The following is a 17207-nucleotide window of genomic DNA, read 5'->3' as shown; positions in this document are numbered from 1 at the left end:
ATTGAAGTCAGGATCGCTGATTCATGCTTATTAATAAAATGCAAATGCCCTCTACTCCATTCCCCGGTGACAAGCACCACAGGCCCCTGCAGTATAGCATTAAAGACCTTTAATCTTGTCTTTTAGTCAGCCGAAACCAGTGGCCAGCAACATGAACGACACAATGCTCATGTCCTCTGGGGCACCTACTCCTACCAAAAGGTAAGCACCCCCAGGGATGATCTCACACTGTCTTTTTGAAGATATTATTCCACAGAATCAGATGCACTTCTGTGATGATTACCTCTAATGTATTCTTCAAAGATGACAAAATGTCACTTTAAGTCACACACACAAAAAAATGCGGAAATAAGTTCTTTTAATTCGCTCTGTGCTCAGAATAGGTGACAGATTCTCTCTCATCTGTGGAAATAACAAGAATAGAGCGACAAATCAGGCTACAGATGTTATTTGTTCCCTCACACTTGACACACATTTTGTTGCATCTGAGCAGCATGCCCTTATGAGTGTATTTTTAGAGGAAAATTTGCTACGCTGTCACGAAGAATATGTGAGCACTCCCACTTAAAGGGCTAATTTGACAAATAGATGATGATAGAATTGGAGCCTCATCATCGTGTAAGCAGATAGCAGGCGAGGGCCCCCGTGAAGGTAATTGTCCTCTCATTTTAGCCACTCTCATTTAAAGGCCACCTCTATTATTATTTACAGTGGTAATGAACCATTGTAGTTATGAATTTGATAATGGAGAGCAATCTGAGAGAGCTGTAATGTATCTGCACTCTGTCCTGCAGGTCTGTGCTGGTTGGATTTTCCTTTTTTTGCATACGGTAGCTCTCTATCACATCTTTTCGGTAATTTGTATCTGCAAGATGGAACTGCTCAGGGACTTCCCACGGCACATTTGGAGGGAAGAGACGTCACTGTCCAGCATACAAAAAGAAAAGCGAGATATCCACCCTGTTCTGTATCAGGTGTTTGATTGAAATCCAGACAAAGGTTTTTGTAGAGGATTCAGAAGGAGCCTGAATGGAGTCTGTGGATGTTTTTTCCACTTGTGTTCCTCTGGGCTGAGTTATCATACAGTAGCACACCAAGGAGTCCAGGCAGCAAGCTAGAGGCAGCTGAAGGGCAGCACACACACTGCAAAAAATGTCCATCGCAGATAGCCATTTTATCAAGTGCTGGACCCTAAAATGTGTATTTTTATCATAAAAATCTGTGTGAAGGCTTTTGCTCTCAATATTTTTTTTTGCGATTAAATTTTAAAGCAAGTGTAATTATCCCACTTTGTCGGAAGATTTTGTATCTGCTTTTTCGAAAAATGAGACACTAAGAATCAGTACTAGATTAAGTTTCTTCCTGGGATGAACATTTTGTGCAGCGCAGTGTTGTCTCCGAGGGCTGACAGTATCAAGATCAGAGCTGGTTTGAAGGGAACTGACAAGATAGGGACACCCGAGGCGGCAAATAAAGCCGAGCATCCAGACCCGTGGAGGTCAGTCGAAGACATCACGTGTTGCTGCATGTACAGAGGAAGGCGACGCTCTCCTGAGGTTTGTTTCACTGTGGCAGTAATGAAGAAGCCTGATAACCTTTGTCTTGACATTTTGCTCCGTGAGTCAGAGCTGCTTTGGGAAGATGTCATGCACTGAGGATGCTGTTGCCTTGGAGGGGCATAACAACTACACAGCTGCCATATTTAGGGCAGAAATTGCGCATTAAGCCACCGTGACGCTTCCAAAATAGGTTGTGTTGAGTGTCAGTATGGATACCGGTAGATGAGGTGTTGAATGAGGAGGGAAGGAGCAGGCTTCACTCGGAGCAGAAGGACAGTTCCTACCAGCATATCTGTGTGTCACATCTGATTTGTAAATAATGATCTATTGTTATAATTAACACGCATGCCTGATTTCACACGAAGGGCCTATGAGTCAAAGATGCCACTGCTGAATAATGCAAAGCTCCTTGTGGCTCTGCCTCAGTTCAACAGACCCAAACTGAAAAGCAGCACTAGTGCTGTCTATGTTTGGTGACACTTTCAAATTCCTCTTTTTGTCAGGAGGGAAAAAATAGAACACATTCATGATTGTGAGCTCACTCGCTCTTAAGATGTCCAAAGTAGAAACTGAATGCACACTGTTGTTTGAAAAATTGTATGTGTTGTGCCTCCAGCATCCATCACTGTCTGCTCTCTGATATTGTCTGCTCTGCTGACATGGCATCTGCTCCCTCCCACCTTGCTCTCTCTCACAGACAGTCGCTCACCACTAGCCGGTCCTCCAAGGGCGAACAGACACCACACAATTTATTACCTGTTAGTCATGCTGAACAACAGCAGCAAAAGATTTTTTTTTTTTACAAAATGCTGTCTTGAGCTTGATGAGTTTTAATTCAGTTAACTGAGAATTGTCCTCAGATTTCGCAAAAAAAGTTTTTACAGTCGCTTGAGGTGGTTTTTGCCTTTTTTGAAAAAGAGTTAATGCGCTAATTGGAGGATGGAAACACCTTTGCCGAATAAGTTATGACGTAGCAAACATTTAACTCACATGATTGATGTTGACAGTTTTAAATAAAGATTTCTGCTCCACTGAAGAGACGAAAAATCAGTGGAGAGATGAGGAGAGTAACTCTCACTCCAAATTACTATTTGAAACAAACAGAAATATCATATTACCATCATATTATTATTATTCACTGCTTGAGGTTTGACTGGTGTATCTTGTTGCATCCTCTTCTTCTGCAGTGGTATAATGGCACCTGACTGGAGAATCACCGCCACCTGCTGCTTATCTCGATGAACCAACTTGTAATATTCACATAACAGTATTCAATGGAAACGGGCAAAAATTTGCATTTTCTTTTGCCAATTTTCTTAACGTTTGTTTAAAATTTGCAATACATTTGGATGGACACCCAGCTATATTAACAGAGCTACTGTCCCCCATTGCTGCCAGTTGGTTCGAAATGCATTCTGGGATACTTAACTTCCCGCACTACCAGTGCATCAGCGTGAGAAATGTCATACCAGACAACAGATTGAAAAACTCTGTATACTGTGAGAGATTCATCCGGCGGTGATAGGCTTAATCAGCATTGTGTTAACCCATTTGGGAAGGGCTTGAATGTAACGGACGTTCATTTAAATGTAAAAGTTCTTCAGTCCAGCTTTAAATTTACCTTCACTCTCTTTTTCTGGTGACTAAACTACTTCTGGTCCTCCATGCTTTACTGCAAACTGGACATTTATAATTTATTGACTTTCAGTGGAATTAAATAGTGATGATACAATAAAATTTAGCAATTTCACAAAATTCTGCTATTATTAATTAATTTGATGAATGAATGATTTATTTTTTTTTTGAATGATTTTTTGAATGTATGAAGAGTTACGTCTGCATAACAGTGGAACTCAGTTCATTGCAATGAACATTAATGTGATTATTTTGTATGCGTTTTTTGCCATGTATGATATAAGTAACTTTATTTTATCATCTTCATTCTTTTCAAAAGAAATCTGATAACAAAAGACAATTACAGTTAACAACAACACAGCCAGCAGTCAGACAAACAACCAATTAGACAATTAGAATTCACAAAAAACAATTACAAGTCATAATTAACATCAGATAATAAAGCTTTTAAAATGTCTTAGTGCAATAAGAGCTGTGTAAAGTAATGATTGGATAAGTTACAAGATGTAAATGAGAGACAAGATGTGAGGTAATTTTGAACAGTATCACTTATGGATAGTATCATGAGATGATTATCTTTTCTAAAAGGAAATCCACTCCAACTTTATAATACATTATCATTAGTGATAAAGAAATTACATATACTATATATGAATATCCGAGAACTGTTGTTATTCATATTGTGATATTGATTCAAACCATATTGCCCAGTGACATAAACATGTAAACGTCACTGCTGCAGGGCCAATCAAGAACAAGATGCCTCCCTCCAGATGTGTTGGGAAGTTCGGACAAGTTCAGATCTCTGGACTCTGAAAGTTGTGACCTTTGGTTAAAGCGCCATCAGGAAAGTCAGAAAACAGTTTTAAAAAACATCACCTATTTATTTCTCACCAAAATAAACCCAGCGGTGTCTGAGCTATTGTGTTTGAGAGATTTCTTCACACATGTGACCAAAATAAAAGTACCTGGGAAAGACGCCAGTTCAGGAGAGCTTTAAGGCAGATTGTGAATCTTTGTCCAAAACCTGGCACAGACTGTCAGGTGGTGCCAGGAAACTCCCCGATGAAGCAAATACAGGAGCTTTTGGAGTGATAGCCTGAAGATAAAAAACATCCAGACATGCAGTGACCCTGCAGGGTCATCGCTTCTCCTGAGCCAACCCGAGCAGCTCCCTGATGTGTGTTAATGCATTACTTTAATCCTACAAGAAACCTCAGGCTGTGTTTATGCTTCAGTTTGAGGACGAGACTGTAAATTATTTAAAAAGAGACATTTCCTGTCAGAGTCTTGAAATTTCCCCTCAAAACAAATGTTTTAACATGTTGGTGGAGTGATTTCACTTTTTTCCTGATGCAGATCAACTAAATTTTCTTCAGTCAAGTGAGGCTATCTTGAAACAAGTCACATGATCAGCCGAGTATTTTCAGATATCATCACTGAAATAAGAAAACCCTTGAAACAAGCGAGGTACTGTCGCATCTGGAGTAGCCTAATTTATCTCATCACACTTGCAGCTTTTTAAAGTCTTTTTTATATAATAATAATAATGCTTTTTTTTCTTGTTTCTTTTTGCTTTTATCACTGGTTTGCAGTGTATACGAGGCTGCAGGGACTGTAGTTGTTGATGCAGCGGGTCTGAAGCCAGATTGGATTTAATGGTCTTAATCATCGCTCATTCTCCAGTCAGAGTTAGATAGCTGTCCTGTTTGGAGGCTGAGAGCCCGGCACCATTTCAGCTCTCTTTCACTCCTCATTGCAGACCGCCTGCCGAGAAGGGACAGCATATGTCCTGTCATCTGTCCACACCATATGCCACGCCCATGATCATTTAAAGTTTCATGCCTTTTTGACGTTTCCAGTCAGCAATGAAATGGCCAGAACGGGCATTGGCACACTCACAAATGCATTTGGCATGCTGCATTCGCTCTTATTCATCTCAGTTCATTGTTATGACCAATTATCTCAGACTGTCTATCAACTTTGGAGTTAAAGCCAACTGTCATATATTAAGGTCACCTCAGTTATAAAGTTTTTTTTGTCATGAAAATTATTTTACGTAATCACTTTGATGGTGTAAACTTTTACTTCTACTTATAAAAGAGCTTTTGACAGTAGAGTCTGTGTTGCTGTATTCAGTATGTGTGTGTTTGACGTATCTACCTCTCTTTGACTTTGTGCAGTGTCTTGGAGAGTCCCAGCAGACTAGATGAAGAGCACCGCCTCATCGCTCGCTACGCTGCCCGCCTGGCAGCCGAGGCGGGAAACTCCACAGTGAGTGGACGCCCCGTGATGGGCTTCAGTCAACCTGCATTTCACATTTAATGCTTTGACAAGTTATTGTTAGGCTTCTTTGTGGCTGGAGAATTGAAGCTGTACTTTTCACTCAATGTGCAAAATTCTCACACACACACAAGTCAAACTGTGTCACACTCAGCTTTAAAATATAGTTGTTTTGTAAGACAGGAGGGGAAAAGGTCAGATGAGTGCACTCATCTTTTAGCAGGTGCAGGTGTAGTTTTCTTAAAACACGATATGAAATAAGAAACACGTCCCATGTGCTTTAAAGCAAATTGTCAAATGTCGGACATTTTTGGAAATTTGCTTTCTTGTCCAGAGTTAGACGAGATGATTGATACCACTCTCATATCTGTCTGTTCAGTATGAAGCAACAGCAAGTAGCTGGTTAGCTTAGCTTATCATAAACACTGGAAACAGGGGGAAGCAGCTAACCTGGTTCTGTCCAAATGTAACGAAATCCACCTACACACAGCTCTAAATTTCACTAATTAACATGTTATACCTGATCTTTTAATCCATACTAAAACTGAAGTGTAAAAATGACAAATTGTGGTTTTACGAGGGGGTTATATGCTCGCCGGGAGCAGGGGCTTCCTGAAGTTCCTGAAGCTGGTTGCCCCACAATGACAACAAGACTTCAGGAAGTCACTGTGTCCAGTCCTGCATGTGACCCCTGTGTAAAACCACAACATGTCATTTTTACACTTTAGTTTTGTATCAGTTAAACAAATCAGAAATAATGTGTTCATTGATGAGCTTTAGAGGTGCTGGTAGGCTAGGCTAGCTGTTCCTGTCTGTTCCCAGTCTTTATGCTAAGCTAAGCTAAGTGGCTGCAAGAGACATTTTCAGCAAGAGAAACATTTTCCCAAAATGTCGAACTATTCCTTTAAGGGAATTATTGAGAACCAGTGACCCAACAGAAGATTTATCTTTGGTTTATTTGGATTTGTACTTTGCAGTCTGACTGTTATACAGAGGGATAAAGAAAATCTGCCGTAACCTGAAATGGCTCCCCGTTTATGCAGAAACATAATAAGACTCCAGCAGAGCATCATTACTGCTCACTGTGGTCAGGACGTAGCTGTTGGTGTTTGACTTTTGTTCGCCCACCATTGTTAATGCCATTCTATGATAATTTTGTTTTTCAGCAGCAATGTCCACCAACAGATCTGGGTTTCAACTTTGATGCCAATAAGCAACAAAGGCAGCTGATTGCAGAGCTGGAGAACAAAAACAGGTACAATTTATCATTTAAACATTAATTATACATCCGAAACAATCATTTTCTTTACTTATTGGTGGGCTGGCTGGTTGACAGTGTGGTACTATACTTAAGTATACTTTTTAAGTACTTTTTTTTTTTCATTTTAAGCCACTGTGTACATTATAGTCCACCTCATGTCAAAAGAAAACATTGCACTTTTTACTCTACTCAACATTTACCTGACAGCTGCAGTTACTTGTATATTAACATTCAACATGCTAAACATTTCATAACCTTTTAAGATATGATGCATTGTCTCAGATTCAGTAACCCAGCTCTGTGTTAAATAGTAAAAGCAATAGTTAGATGTGAGTTAGGTGAGATTGATGCTACTCTCACTTGTGTCTGTTAGATATGAGGCTGCCAGCATTAACTAGTTAGCTTAGCTTAGCATACAGATTGGAAACAGGCCTGGATCTGTCCCACTATAATAAAATTATATTGTCTTTATTCAATCCTTGCAGAAGCCGAAGTGTAAAAATGATAAGTTGTGTTTTTATGGGAGGTTATGTGTGGAACTATTTCTTGGCCGGGAGCAGTAACTTCCTAAAATAATTGTGTGGTTGCCCAGCAACCAGCAGAGACAAACTCTCTGCAAGAAAGCAAATATTTCTCAGGATGTTGAACTTTTCCTGTAAAATTAACTCTAACATTAAATTGCTTACACATTAATAATGATAATAATAATAAAATAATAACATACTCTGAAAGAAGTCAATCCTCATAAATAGTACTTTTGATACTACATTTGGTAGTACATTTTGCTGATTATACGTTTGTACTTTTGCTTAAATCAGATTTTGAATGCACAACCTTTACTTGTAACCAATTATTTTTACATTTGGGGTATTAGTACTTAACTTAAGTGCTCAGTACTTAACTGACTGTCTGACTTATTCAGGGAGATCCTCCAGGAGATCCAGAGGCTGCGTTTGGAGCACGAGCAGGCCTCTCAGCCGACACCAGAAAAGGCGCAGCAGAACCCCACACTTCTGACCGAACTGCGACTCCTCAGGTAACATCCCTCCCTGCTACCTATCAATGCATCTCAATCCACAACGACAAGTTGAAAGTGATATATTAAGAAAAGCGATTAGCAATATCACTTTAGGGCCGTTGTATTTACTGAATGTAGGCTGAAGTCATTCTTCGAGTAGAAATAATGTCTTCATAATTCAGCATGAGCATTTGTCATGGTGGCAGGATGCTGGAGCACTTGGGTTCAGTTCTTGGAAGAGAGTGTTGCTGCACTTGTCCCGAATGACCCTTTGTTTGTCTGGTCTGGCCTAAATAATGAATCAGTTTAAGGTCAACAGTCATGACAAAGATTTAACTTTAATATTCATTTAATATTTTATAACATAAATTATAAGCTACCCATTAATGCTGGTTAATTATATATTGTTTGCCTCACACTGAGCAGAATAAGAGATTCGTTTTAATATTTTTCTCTCTTGCTCTTTGGTATGTTAGGGGATTGTTGTGTGCAGCAGAAACTAATTACATCTATTAGTACAAAAACATAGGAATTTAATTACAAAATAAATTGGTTTATATCACTGGATGATACATTTACTACAGTTTTTATTTCTTCCAGTTTTCATTTAATTGAATAATGTTTGTGATTCAAGATTTATACCAGGATATTGTCAAGTGGTAACTATTTCATCACAGTCTGCGCTGTGTTTGGAGCCTGGCTGGACTGCTCTGATATTATCTTTTTCCATCTGGTCGACAACTAGCGCAGCAGAGAGTGCAGACAGTCTGCAGATGTTTGTGAGGTTCTGAAAGGAAGACTTCAGGCAGACAGATTGCTTCAGTTTTTCGTGCTTTTTAAAAATGCAATACATCCTGTGAACACCAGGGGATGATGATCGGCTAGAATTTAAACCTTTAGGATGATCAGGCGACAAGAGTGTTGAAGGAACTAGTGACAGATTAATGATGATATTAAAGGGTTTGTTTGTTTTTTTACATTGATACAGGTTAATAATCTAGAACGATATTAATATACTAGTGCAACATGATCTCATACAGTGCAATGAGTTGAGGAAAATAATACAAATTCCATGTCACTATACATACTGTACATGCAGCATCTGTGAGTATGCAACAGCTGATCTTAAAATTTTTCAACCCTAAGGAAAATAAGTCTGTTTCACCTAATTTCCAACATGCATGCTCTGTTTTACAATATGAAATAATCTCCTCTAACTAATTTTGACTTGTTTCACTTGTCAAAACAGACACCATACTTGTGACCCAAGAGCCTTGTAGGATATGCAAATGTATCTGCAATGGTGACATTGCCACCGTTTGAGATCTACATGTAAACAGTGTTGTCAAATCGCTCACAGATACAAAAGTAACACACACAAAAATGAACAGGAAACACCTTTGCAAACATACTGTATATCCACCACATTTTTGGCTGGACCGCAACAGCGAGGCCAAACCTGTAAACGCGAATGTCCCTGACTGACTGACTGACTGACTGATGAAGTTACACCATAGAGAGGTGAAGTCCTCCCCTTCTGCTGTCCACCATGGGACCTTAACTTGGAAAAAAATATGTACAGTAGTCAACGGCGAGAGACAAATAATTTTTTGATCCTGTATGAATTGTGCCATGAATTACACATATGATATTTGTTCATTTACATCACCACAAAAAGTTACCTGTTTTAAAAAATTAAGTGTCAAAATAGTTAAGTACCATTTAGTTTTGTGTGAAACTGCTCAGTGAACTACATCTCTCATCTCGCACAATACGTATGTTACGCACACAAATGTATCTTACCTGATGTGTTTTATCCAGTGATTCCTGATCCTTTTATCAGCCAGGAAGCAAAAGAACGAGCAAGACCTGTTGCTCATGTGACTATATGCGGGTACGAAACACATTGCGTTAACGTTAGCTTCAGCGGCTCTAGGTATGCTATCACTTACGCAACTTTTGAATGTGAAGTCTTTCTAATTACACTTTTTTCACAGCCTCATACTTCAACAGTTTTACGACAAACTGCGACTTTCTTGACTTGCAAAATTATCTTTAGTATCTTTATAAGTTCCCATAGTGGTCCAGCAGAATGGGATGGACTTTGCCTCTCTATTGGCAGAAAGAATACGACATGACTTGTTTCAAGTCAAAAGCCCTCTAGCGTGTCATACAGGGTCCAGCCATATACTAAGTTCTGACCTAGTCTTGTTTTCTTCTGTTATAGACACAGGAAGGATGAGCTGGAGAGGCGCATGTCAGCCTTGCAGGAGAGCAGACGGGAGCTGATGGTGCAGCTGGAGGGACTCATGAGGTTGCTAAAGGTGGGTCTCACCTGTTTCTAGGAGATTCTTCTCTAAGACAAAAAGGCCTCTGAATCAGTAGAAATAAACAATGATGGTGCATACACACCAACCCGTTGTCCTAAATGTGCTGTTCTTTAGAATTTAACAGGCTTTGTCAATGGTAATCTTCAGCAGCTTATATAATTGGGTTTAAAAGCTTGGTGGCATGTTTGATAAAATGAGAAGTGGACATGTTTAATTCTTCACAATCGAGACATTGCACTGATCTTAAGTTATGTTAATGTGCCGTGCGGTGCATGCAAAAATCCCTTTCTTCTTCTTTCACTGCTTTAATTCTGTTGCTCTCACTCTTCTTGCTCTCTCTCTCTCTCTCTCTCTCTCTGCTTACCTTTGCTGGCTGATAGGATGAGGAGCAGAAGCAGGCTGTAAGTTGCCTTTAATTCAGTTTTGCAAGGCTCAATACCTGGCTCTAGTTGCAGCACTTACTGTAACACTACTATAGTATACTGCCCCACCTTCACACAGATGTGATTGAAGGAAGATTTTATAATTCATTTAAAGAAGCGTGTCAGGAAAGATGATAGGATTCCACTGTCTAACTCGGTTACACTGATCTAACCCTCCAACCCGGTATATCCCAGCACTTCTTTGCTAGCACTATTAGAGAGCTGAAACCACAGACCGGTGATACAATCTTTAAAACCAGGTTGCGCGGGTCTGTGGTCCAAACAAGTTGAGAGAACTGTGTTTTTCTCAGCCCAAATGTCAGGGACCTGTTCCTTTCATCGGCGCTAACAACCTCCTGTCTAATGTGAGTGCAGTCTGGCTGGCCATCTGCTGCCTGGCTCAGAGCCATCGTCCTGGGCCTGCACCAGTCCCAGAGACACACAGTGATCCTTTCTCTGTGAGATATAGCTCCCGACTCAGCACGGGCTCCGGCCGCTCACCCACACATGGTTCTCATTGCCCTCTCAATGCAGTAAAGGTGCACTATAGAGACATAGAGTAAAACCAGCCAGTATAGGATTACCAGAAGTTTTCTTGCCTTTAAACCATTGTTTTTGTTTGTTCTCCCTGTAAGGATTAAGTTCTTTTGGTCACATCTGTGCCGGCGTTTGTTTTAATAAAAGTCACCTTCACAACCAAAAAGGTCATCTCTTCCTAAAGCTGCAATCTGTGATTGCAATACAGCATCTTCCACTGAAACACCATTGTTTCACAATTGGCTTTGTTGATGTAGAGATTAGTTGGGTTTAAGCTTTTTTTCTCTATCTGATGCCCAGATTCATGGAACACAGAAAATAACCAAATGTGGCATGTTATTCACTAACTTTGCACCAATGAGAAGATGCCTGATAACACCAGTCTACTAGTGTCTTTGCACCCATCACAGTCACATATCTATAAATAATGTATGCAGCTCATTATTTTGGCGATATTGCATTTATTTGAAGATGCAAACCAAGATTGTGCCCAATTCATAAACATGTCTCAAAACCAATATCCTCAAATTATTATGAGAATTCGTAAAAGGTTGTGAAAAAAATGTTGCATCATTCTTGCAGTGCAGCATCACCGTCTCTAATCCTGAGACTGCTAGTACAAGTAGTTTTTAACTTGACTAAACATTAGTTTAACATCATTTACAATAATTTGCATTTACAAGACTTTACTAGGTAAAACAAACCTTTATTTCAACAAGCTATAAAGAAGATGGAAAGATAAAGAACTGAACTTGATTTCCATTTACAAGTCAAACTGTTTAACAGCATACATACAGTAGATGCCAAATTTTGAAAATTTTCTAACGAGACGGTCATTTTCACGGGTGGTTGTATGTTGCAGTCCCAGTCTGGAGGCTCCCCTCATTCTTCCCCCAGTCATGGTGCAGGCTGCTCCATGCCCATGCCCATACGCTCCACCTCGGCTGGGTCCACCCCAACTCACACACCACAGGACTGCCTGGCAGGGGTGGGAGGGGACGTGCTGGAGGCCTTTGCTCAGGGTGAGTCTACAATTAACACCTGAAAGAAAGAGAATTCAATATAAAACTCATTGCATTTATGAATAGCGATCAGTGGCTGCCTTGGCCTATGTTACATCATTTACATGCTGATATTGCAAGACTAATAATTGTGTGTGTTAAATGTGGTCTGAAAGCTTGTCTGTTTCTCAGGTGTACCTAGAAATCTTCGGAATGATCTATTAGTTGCTGCTGACTCAATCACAAACACCATGTCATCACTGGTGAAAGAGCTCCACTCAGGTTAGTCTATAACACACGGTGCATGCTTTATTTTCAGCTTGAATTGTTATTAAAAACATGTTGTTATTGAAATGGAATTGACATTTTAGTTTTTACATGGTGACCAAAAACATCCACACTGAAATCTCTGGTTTTATTTTTAAAGTAGACGATGGGGCAGAGGAAGAAGAGACCAACATGAGGAACGGGGGGGACAGAGGTAAGTCTAAGCGGTACCTGTTGTTAATTGCTAATAGTGTCCTAATTTAATCTTTCAGAGCCAGTTATATAGTCATACCACACACAGTATGCCACTCAAAAACAGAATAGAGAGTTATATGTCTCGATCTTAAAAGTTTGGCCATTTACATAAACATGAAATATTTCCTTTCTTTTTTCAGCTGAAGCAGAATGAACAACAAAAAGTAGGAATTATTATTAATTAATATTATATTACACATAAAGAATGTACTACAGAAGCAGAAAACTGGCTTAATTGCAATCTTTTTATTTTTTTCCTGTTTTCTTGAGTTAATTATCCCATTAGCTCAAGAAAACATATGTTGTTATCTTGAGAGAATGAGATAATTAACCCGTTATCTGAGGATATACCATGGGTAATTATCTTGTTTTCTTGTGGTAACGGGATAAAATAAAATGACTGCAACCACAGCCGCTCTCACTTTCCGTATGTACCAATTTCAATCAACTTAAGAATTAAGTTGCCTGAAGTACATCGATTTTCTGCAACTAGAGAAATAGTAGCTAGATCTAATAATGGCTACATTGGGGTTTTTGTTCATTTGTGGATCTGAAGGAGTCGGCTGCAGCTAAATATTTGCATGGCACCTTTACCAACCAATAAAATACTTGTTTTGCTCTTTACATATAATGGACTACTGCTGCAACCCTCCATCGAAAAGTACCAAGACAACATGGCACAAAGCCATGTCATTTATACTTCAAATCAGTCATACATCCGGACTGTGCAGGCTGTCAGCAGCACTAATATGCTTTTATGTGTGTTTATCCAGGCACAGTGAGAGTACACAAGCACTGAGGGAAAGTGAACACCACTCCATCCTGTAAGGACATACAGTCATCACCTGGGAAGAATCAGTAACAACAACAACAACAACAGCCCCCCTGGCATTAGCACGTAGAGTAATGCATGCTATAATCTAACAGGATTTCACTATGTGAAAAAAAAAAAGTTTCTTGACACCTTGCAGGTAGCAAGATGTGTCTAATTAGCGAGTGTGTATGTTGTCCTGAATACAAACAACTGCTGTAATTACCCAATGATTTCCCTCATGACTGCTAAGAATGGCTTGCTGTGCTTTCTCCCCCAACTGTTCCACTGCAGCCGATCATTCTGTATATAAAATACTGTACAACACATGACACTGGGAACACCCCGACGCGGAAGTGACTTCCTGTCACCACACGTTCCCTGTCATTGCTTTTGTATGATTAGTGCTAGTATTTCTTTTTTCTCTTTTTCTTTTCCTTTTTTTAAAAATCATTTTTGCATGAAGTTGCACTCATGTCTGGATTTAGGTACTGTACCATGCTATGCCAGCTCTTTGTGGGTTTATGATGACAGCTGGGGTGTCAGAAGTCTCCTGCCTCAGAATTCACGCTGAGTGTGTTTACTCGCATGCCTGTATTCTGACGTTTAAGAGCTAATGTTTGTAAAAGTAGCCTCCCGTTTAGCTGCAGTTTCAGTTAAAGGAATAGTTAGGAATAGTTAAGCTAACCAGTTGCTGGCTTCATATTTATAGCACAAACATGAGAGTGGTATCAATCTTCTCATCTAATTCTCAGCAAGAAAAATGAGAAGAATTGTATTTCACAAAATGTCAAACTATTCCTTTAAAGCAATCAACAGATTAATAATCGTTAGCTGCAGCCTTCGCCAGGAGACCAAGAAAAGTTATGTTTCTGTTGTGATATTCTGTCTCTTTGTGTGTCCAGGGATATCTTTTATTATACTATAAAGGTGCAGATAAACAATTTATCCCCATTTTAAATCTAAACTATGATTTAAACTGGTCTCCAGAATACCGTTTGCATGTAAACACACTCGCTGAGTCACACACTGTACTGCTGCTACTCTGCGCTCAGTGAGCCACCCTTGCAAATAAGAGGGCTGTGCGGTTAAGAGAAACCGAGGGGCTACTACAAACACAATAATGAGCCTGGTCTCGCCGTTTCCTCCGAGCAAACATACCTGAAGGGCATTGTAACACTCGACGCAGCATGGTGCCTCCTTCCAAATACACTGACTAGCTGGTAGCCTCAGTATTTATTGTTTCAAGTGTAGGGAAGCACCTCAGGATGTTTAATACGGTAGTATGAATTAGGCGTTGAGTTTAGTTGTGCGTTACAAAATGAACACTCTTACCTATGTGAGGACGTAAGGTAGTAGTACACAAGTAGGAAATGCTATGATAGCTTTATTTAGTTAATAAAGGAATATTGAAAATGTTTATGTGCAATGAAAGTAGGTGCTCAGGGACTGCAGAGCTACTCTAGATGAAATGTGGTGGTAATGTCCTTTGATTGCTAGATGTCAAGGTTAAAGGTCGATTAAAAATTAAGGGTTTCATTCCAAGAAGCTATACATCCCCTGTGAGTAAGATTCCTAAATTTGTTCATAAATTAGTCCTTCAAGCTGCTTATGATCCCTGTTGTAAGATTTTGTTAAAAACCTGCTGAAGTAGACCCTTCTACGCTTATATAAACAGTCAATTTGTCAACATATTTTGGAATGAAAATCTTCGAGTGTTTCGAGGAAAGCAACAGCAAGTGATTACATGCTGGGTAAAGAATGTGGATTATGAGAAGGAGAGAAGTGTTTTTTCTGAAGTGCTATTTGGTGAAGCATGTCGTTGGATATAGTTTGTCTGTGTGTGAATTCGTGTCTTTCTCAGAAAAGCAAAGCAATGTGTCTGTTTCAGAGGTAGCTGTCAACCAGAGAGGATGTCGAGTCAGATGGAGATCAGGTCTAAGTTACCTTTACATTTTTGTCTTCTGGTTTTAATATTTTTTGTCCTTCAGGGTTAGCCATTCATCTCAAATGAAAATGAGCAATGTCTGGTTTTTTTAATAATACAATGTGATAAAGGTCCGGGAAGACTTTCTGAGTAATATCATGAAGGAAGCAGTTAAAAATCTGACTGAACTGAACAACAGAAAGTGTGAACTTTTTGTTTTGAGATTTTTTTTTGTACAGTAGGCCTATCCTATAAGCTAAAGTATAAGGTTTCAACAACCTGTTACACTGTGTCAAGAAAAAGAACAAAAAGAGGCTCCTCTGTTATCGTCGTTCTAAATGTGATGTTTTCATTCAGTTCTCTGTCATCGTTATTGTTCTTAATCTGGTTTACGGTATTAGTGGAGTAAAGTCATTGTAATGAGTTTAATGCAGATTCACTTGCACACTCGCACTCGTATAGTCGCCCAAATATTAGTTAATATAAAGCAGGTATAAAAATTTAAGTTCGGTAATTTAAAAGTCTGGCTCTCAAACGGCTATTCAACCTTGAAGGTCCAGAAATTATTTAAATGCTTAGGTAAAAAAGAGTTACTGTCTTCCCCTTCATTCTGGCAACGCATTGGATTGCAATGTCAAATGTTATAGCTTTGTTTTTCTCCTCTCAGTTTGTGCCTGTAGCTGTTTTGTAAAGTGCTGTATAAAGTAACCATTCAGCAAATAAGATGATCTATCAGCCTTTATGTCAGAGTTTTAGTCTGTGACTTTGTAGAGATTATATTTATTTATTGTGTTCTGGGGGAAACTTAACGCTCAGCCTTTACATTTGTGCCAAACTGTTTGCTGACATTGTGTGTCATACAAATTACAGGTATATATCAGAGTATATCTGCATTAGTATGTTGTTGTTGCCCATAGTTTATTCACAAAATGCCTGGAGATATTGCAATTTAATGGTTTTCACTGCTGGAATCTGGACAAACGTGCATTTAATAAAGATAGAAAACACATTCCAAACAATACTGATAGACAGTCACTGATGTCATTTTATCTAATACGGAGGCAATATACCCTATCAGACCAAACTCGGGGTAATGCAAATAAAACACAGCTGGTCATACAGAGATGCATACATTGTGATCCTTTTATTGTTTGCAGAAAGACAATGTGCAAAGAGGAAAACCTCGATGACAACGCTCCCCTGATGTTATTTATCTATGTGTGTGTTCTGTATGGTTACGCTTCTGGTACACATTTGTTTCTCATGTTGATTTTACAAAACATAGTTTTATGTCACAAAGCCACTGTCTTTTGTAAATAAAATCAAATGTGAGATATATTAAAAAAAAAGATTTAAAATAGCGCTTTCACCGTTCACTGTCATGATTGTTAGTGTTGTTGTTTTCCGTCACTGACGCTTCCTCAAGTCATCACCAAACAGCATTTATAAGAAGTGGGAAGTACATTTACTGTTACATTAAATATGGCATCATCTTGCTGCTGCTTCGGCTGCTGTCCTCAGATGAACCACTCAGTGCCATTGAGTCAATGAGAGAGAGGAGACGCCGCTGCTTCCAGATCAGTGAACCACATCCGCCTGCAGCACACACATTTCCTCACTCCCCCATAGCCCCTAAAAAGCACTCAATCTGCCCCACAGGGATTTGTTCTCTGAGCCTTTAGCCCTCTGGCACTCCTGCATGTCGCTCTTAACTGTGTCTCCGTCTAGTGGGCACGCATGGGATAGAAGAGTCGGGTCAATGTAATGAATGTGATAAGAGAGTTCCTATCTTGTTCAAGCTGCACTCTAGGAAATGAAATGTGGATGTGGTGCTAGATGGAGAATCCTGCTTAGAGGATAAAATCTATGAGACTGTAAGGCCTGAGCCTCATAATCCCACA

The 17207-nt window shown here is 39.4% G+C and overlaps 1 protein-coding gene and 1 long non-coding RNA gene across 10 annotated transcripts in view; one reads left to right on the top strand and one right to left on the bottom strand.

Moving 5' to 3' along the window:
- dtnbb (dystrobrevin, beta b) overlaps positions 1-17005 on the top strand; it is a 35163-nt gene extending 18158 nt beyond the window's left edge. The window contains exons 11-21 of one of the 9 annotated variants that reach the window (XM_042437151.1): positions 127-201; positions 5378-5468; positions 6644-6732; positions 7661-7774; positions 9984-10080; positions 10467-10487; positions 11908-12067; positions 12239-12328; positions 12474-12527; positions 12709-12732; positions 13342-17005. In XM_042437151.1, coding sequence (XP_042293085.1) covers positions 127-201; positions 5378-5468; positions 6644-6732; positions 7661-7774; positions 9984-10080; positions 10467-10487; positions 11908-12067; positions 12239-12328; positions 12474-12527; positions 12709-12722 — 805 coding nt within the window. In that variant the 3' untranslated portion in view covers positions 12723-12732; positions 13342-17005. Of the gene's footprint in view, positions 1-126; positions 202-1384; positions 1557-5377; positions 5469-6643; positions 6733-7660; positions 7775-9983; positions 10081-10466; positions 10488-11907; positions 12068-12238; positions 12334-12473; positions 12528-12708; positions 12733-13341 lie in introns of those variants that run through there. The other 8 variants (XM_042437154.1, XM_042437153.1, XM_042437152.1 and 5 more) reach the window with 8 other exon arrangements.
- Positions 12004-17207, bottom strand: part of LOC121914136 — a 67350-nt gene continuing 62146 nt past the window's right edge. Inside the window, exon 3 of the long non-coding RNA XR_006100472.1 lies at positions 12004-12086. This is a non-coding gene — a long non-coding RNA (uncharacterized LOC121914136). The remainder of the gene's footprint in view (positions 12087-17207) is intronic.

Source organism: Thunnus maccoyii, chromosome 16, assembly GCF_910596095.1.
Source record: "Thunnus maccoyii chromosome 16, fThuMac1.1, whole genome shotgun sequence".
Taxonomy (NCBI): Eukaryota; Metazoa; Chordata; class Actinopteri; order Scombriformes; family Scombridae; genus Thunnus; species Thunnus maccoyii.
This window is presented reverse-complemented; position numbering and strand designations above follow the sequence as displayed.